We start from the raw sequence: 5,527 nt of genomic DNA, 5'->3' as shown, positions 1-5,527 counted from the left end.
AAATGAACTTTAAACAGTTTATCATTTCTTAGGACTCAGTACAGCCGCAAGAGAGATTGACATATTATAAGACCGATGAGCTATTTTTTTTAATACATCAAACTTGATGCTTAAGTATTGACTACATTAAATTGGCCATTTAATTAGCATATATACATGTTCAACATATCAAAATTACACAAATATATTCCGATTTTTAATTAGGTTCTTTGAATATGACTTACCAGGGGGTTGACATTTAGGGTGACGATATCATTTTAGGGGCTTGTTGAATCTTACTATACTCAGGCAGGCCAATTCTTGCTCTATACCTAGTGTTTAAGAACGAAATAACATCTCGACAATAAATGCATTAAGGATGTTTCAACGTGGTCCTATTACTTGGTCAATTGGTACAAAAACCAATTAATACACTAGAAGGACAGGGGATTTCCTCTCCATCCAATCGAAACAGGCCTTACATATTGATAGATGTAAGTTCGTATTGTTTTTGTTTTTGTTTTTACTTGTTTTAAAGCGTACTTATACTAGCTATTGCATAACTATGATTTTAATCAGACCGCTATGATATCACGATTATAAATATTAAATAATGTTAAGTTAAGTCACAAAATATAAATTATGCAAACATTTATCACGTTTCATGTGTTATTATTTAGCACTATAACTGAAGCTTTTGCACCAAGTACACGAGTAACCGTTTGGTAAACTGCACAAATGTCTTTCAAAGACAAACGTTCTGTCATTTCCAGGACCAAACGTTGCTCTTGTATGGTTGTATTAGACTTGTAGTACATTTCAACACCAGATAAACTGTTTTGACGAGTCTTCTCTGCCCTTGTGATGCCGGATTCTGTTGTGATACATGTGAAACCATGCATGCATGGTTTCTAGGACGCCACGGGTGAATCCCTCGACGAGCTAGGATCTATGGATCGAAATTGTTTTGTTCTTCTTGAGCACTACTGGGATTTGTTTGAGTATTACACCAGGTCAAAAACAGTAGAAGGGTCAAGCTTGGGGTTAAATTTCTCTTTTTGGGTCAAAATTTAAGCTTGTGTCAGAGTTTTGTTATTTCAATGGCCTCTTCATACGGTGGTGGTCGAGAACTGGAACTTGAAGATCGCGTCCGGAACGACAGGTTTGTTCGGTAAGAATAGTTAGTATTGAATGAAACAACCGACTCCCGGTCATCAACAGTCATTGTATCGTCGAGATCATCTATAGTGTCAATAGTAAAAATGGACATGGTGTCAGAGAAAGGCATGTCCGAGGATGGAGAACTAGGTTCTTGCACAACCGGCTTATCCGGGACAACAGGGCTCACTGTAGCAGGTCCGTGGCGGCGTTTAGTACGTAACCTCCGCTTGTACCGCTTGCTGTTAAAAATATAAAGTTAATATAGATGTATGCATAGCTCTATATACAAGTGATTTGTGTTCAATCCATTTGAAAAAAAAAACATTTAACCATGAGAACATAGATTTTTAGAGTGCAACATTGTAGATATCAACGTGTTTCTTATATATGTCAACTGTCAATTATCTCAAAAGATATTTATGAAATGAGCTTCAAAGTGGTTCATGAAATTTAGATGCATTCTTATCACCTGTTTTATCAAACTAAAATTAAATGTTTGTTAAAAACTATGCAGATATTGAAAGCAAGTCACTGTTGCCAATTTACTTTTTCACCATAAACTTATCACATTTTACCATCATCTCACTATCACTATTTACGTTATACATTTATGAAATCTTAATATTCAGCCAAAACTGTAAGGTTCTATAGAGCACGCTCTTGAAAAAAAGTTTACATTTCTCCAGAAGATGCATTAGCGGTGCTGCCGCATTCTCCATTGATATTAAGTTATTTCAAGAATGTGTTCTAGAGCTATAGTTTCCAAGGATTGAATTAAGATACAATCTACTGTGAAATCACTAAATTGTAAGTTTTACATAAAGCAATTATCCGTTTGATTGGGATTTCGTAATCCAAGAATTCATGGACAAAGAAATGGTATATTGTCGGGAAACCACGGAATTTGGGCACCAAGAAAATATCTGATTTCACAATAAAGGGATTGGTACCTATAACTTGTGAAGAGAAAATACTTTCTATAGAGTTCCATTTGTTTAAATTAAAACCAAATAAGTTCTTTGTGTTTCGTTATGAACTTACATAAATGGTGAAACGTTCAAAAACAGCTGAAGAAAAACTGTAAGTTTGTCTGCAAGTAGAAAAAAGGAATAATGATGATAATGTTGATGATAATAAATGTTAAAATGCTACATGAAGTGATAGTTGTTTGCCTGATAACTCCATACAGATAAAACCTTTGAGTTGCTTTATGAAAATATATATGTAAACCAAGGGAATTTCAAATGTCCAAAGTCGAATCTGATAAGGATAATATTAGGGTCTCAAATGCAGGTATGTCCCTGTACCACTTCCAAAATCTGAAGCCATGCACTGTAAAACCAGATTTACCGGACCTTTCAGCGGGACTAGACAGGGATTCGAACCCTTGACTTTAGCTTGGTATACAATTGCTCTTACCGACTGAGCTTCCTGGCAAAACCATGCTACCGTTAAATCCAAATCGAAACCAAGAGAGATTGCTGCATACACTAAATAATATAATGCAGCGAAAGAGGGGTCCTTAACTGCTTTTAAATATCATTGACATCAACCAAACAGCATTTATGCAGAAACTTTGGTTAAACTTTCACGAAATATTTCCGTTTTACATAAAAGATCACAGTTCAATGCTCATCTAATTACCACTGTCTGCTATTACAAGGCACAAACCTGTGAATTTGCCACCACTCATATGTTCGCTGCAGTTCCAGCGTACGAATGGGAAGTAGCACAGCATCGAGAGGGCGGCCAGACACAGGGAAAAGATGAACTCGGGTCGGGGCTCGTTCGCAATGAAGGGCGCCAAGATTAAATAGACCGAGCCTAAGGTCACCAGGAACGGAATGATTATGTTAACCTGCGGATAAAATATTTCATAAAGTTGTTTTAAGAAATGCCCAACAGTTGAATCCTAAAAATGCTTTAGCATGATGCTCACACCTTGATCAGTTGAAATTTGTGTTTCCAAGAAATACAAATGTTTTTGAAAATAAGGGAATATGAGTTGTATGTGTTAATATAGATGTGCTCCAAAATTCCACTAGTAATTTATGAGAGTATATCTTACTTTATATGGTCTGTCTAGGTGTGGTTTTCGGATCCTCATGATAAGCAGTCCACCAACCGCAAGTCCATGGAATAACCACACGGTAAACACCCAGAAACGCACCATCTGTGACACGTCCACCGCCAGGGCAATCACTACACCACTCACCGCCTGGGAAGACACAGGTAAGCAGTTGCATTTAATACTATTATTAGCCTTATCTTCGCAAACTTTGCATGAAGGTGTTTCGCGCGAATTCTATAAATCGCTATTTACAGGTGATTTTGCAACATTGGAAGTAATTATGTATGAAACAATTACTCGCTGATGATTCAAAAGACCATCTCGTGAATATAAAGCAAAATTGATCTCTCGCAAGTGATTTATTGTATAAGGTGCTCCATTTTTGGACTTCATTGATTTTAATTACAGTTTTATCATAAACATTTGAAAAGGAGCCTACATTAATACTGCAGATGCAGTTACAATTCTTCCAATACATCCGACAGATGAACCTGAAAATGTAGGGTGGTATATTGTGTTCGGGAAAAAAGGATACATTGTATTGTCTTCAAGAAAAGCAAAAGTAACCTCAGAAGAAATAGGAGGTTTTTCTCATTATGTAGCAGCGTTCCTTTAAATTGCCAATGCTTTAGAAAGTGGGACCATCCTCAAATCATAAAGAGACGATTTATGTTTTCAAACAGAAAAGGAAGAACAGACATTCAAACGTTTAAAAAATGGTTATCATACACATTGTTTGTCATGGATTTGGGGTATAGTACATCTATACATATCAGACATAATTCAAAGGGTCCTGGTTGTAATTTTATCGTAATGCGCTTAATATTTCAAGCAATCGACTATTAACATGGGTATGTATACTTACGCGCAATATGATTGCCGGAAGTGGTGCTTTGGTTTTTACATGAACAAACGACAAGACATCCGGTATGTAGCCATCATGAACGGAGAACTGGGATAGTCTGAAATATCACCAAATATTATATACTACAAGTTAACATTGAGTGATGTCAGTTTATATGGAATAATAGCCCAGCGGTTCTGTCGAGATGAATTTTATTACGTAACCGTGGAAGAGTAAATTTGTCTTCCTTCGTTAATTGTAGCTCTATTGGTTTATTCCGTCTTGATTTTCGTACATGATTTCGTTATTATTGCATAGAAGCATGACATATTTTGCAAATTATTTGTGAATATTTTTACAAAATAAAAGTTTAATTTTCATAATTATATTAATTATAAGTAAACGTTTCTACAATTTCCAGAAAAAACCCAGACTTTACCTGCCAGAAGAAAGAAAAGTGTTATTGGCGTTTCCTAACGCCACCATAGCGACACCTATAGGAATGATGAAAGCTGCTTTTCCAAGTGCTTTTCTCCCCCATAACTGTAAAGAAATTTGATTCACGAGACATATTAGTAATATTATAAATAGCAGAAAAATATTTGCATAAATATAGAAATAATAACATAAATTTATAAAGAAAATAACATTTTAAGACTTGTATACGGTAGACGTTTTGTGGGACTCTCCCTTAAACACCTTCCACTTCAAATATTTTTCCACTGATATTATTTTCATTCAAATTATAAATTAAATATTTAACCACGTTGACGCTTACAAACGTCTTGCAGAAATTCCAAGATAGCGTCTTTTGTTGGAAATTGGATACAACCGGGTGGCTTCAAGCACCATTATGATGGCATCAGAAACAGGTGTGACGATTTGATACAAAACCATGATGTATTAGAGCACAATTGTGATAGCTTTAGACAACATCGATATTTCTTCAAACACTACTTGTGAAGACACAAGATATCTACATACACAGTTTTGTTTGAATTTTTACTATTATGCGTTCAAATGAAAGACCAAACACTACTACTCAAGCGAAAAGAGATACGTACCACACCAAAGGAATGAGCTCCAACCATCTCCTCCTCTGTAAGTACAGTGAAGTATGACGTCACAGTAAGCAGGTAGATGACCATGACGGAAGGGATGATGATTTTCACCAGTCGTGGCAGGTTTCTGCGAGAAACAAAGATGATCAGAACCGTCCTGATATTGGGTCTTACTGGACTACAGCGGACCCTCCATAATCAAGCCAACCATTTTTCCAAAGCGCAAATGACTGGATTGTAAAATTGTTGAACTACTTGGTCCAATATTGTACAGAAACAGACTAAGGTGTCATTATAAAACATTTTCTGGGTATTGAGACAGTTATATTAAAATTTTGGTGTGGCTTGATTAAAGAACGATGTGATAAATGACTAAGGTTGTAAACAACCTAGCAGATTCACATCGTTCAT

At 35.8% G+C, this 5,527-nt stretch overlaps 1 protein-coding gene across 1 annotated transcript; it reads right to left on the bottom strand.

Moving 5' to 3' along the window:
• Positions 1 to 1,040: 1,040 nt before the first annotated feature.
• On the bottom strand, positions 1,041 to 5,510 carry LOC110444817 (b(0,+)-type amino acid transporter 1-like). Its single transcript, XM_021489172.1, has 7 exons — positions 5,120 to 5,510; positions 4,495 to 4,598; positions 4,077 to 4,173; positions 3,209 to 3,358; positions 2,812 to 2,998; positions 2,182 to 2,230; positions 1,041 to 1,379 (listed from the first exon to the last, which is right to left on the bottom strand). Exons 1-7 carry the CDS (start codon positions 5,201 to 5,203, stop codon positions 1,061 to 1,063), a joined length of 990 nt encoding a protein of 329 aa, XP_021344847.1. The 5' UTR covers positions 5,204 to 5,510; the 3' UTR covers positions 1,041 to 1,060.
• Positions 5,511 to 5,527: the final 17 nt, after the last annotated feature.

Source organism: Mizuhopecten yessoensis, unplaced genomic scaffold (assembly GCF_002113885.1).
Source record: "Mizuhopecten yessoensis strain PY_sf001 unplaced genomic scaffold, ASM211388v2 hete_36177538, whole genome shotgun sequence".
Taxonomy (NCBI): Eukaryota; Metazoa; Mollusca; class Bivalvia; order Pectinida; family Pectinidae; genus Mizuhopecten; species Mizuhopecten yessoensis.
The sequence above is the reverse complement of the archived record's forward strand: the minus strand, read 5'-3'. Positions and strand labels throughout refer to the sequence as shown.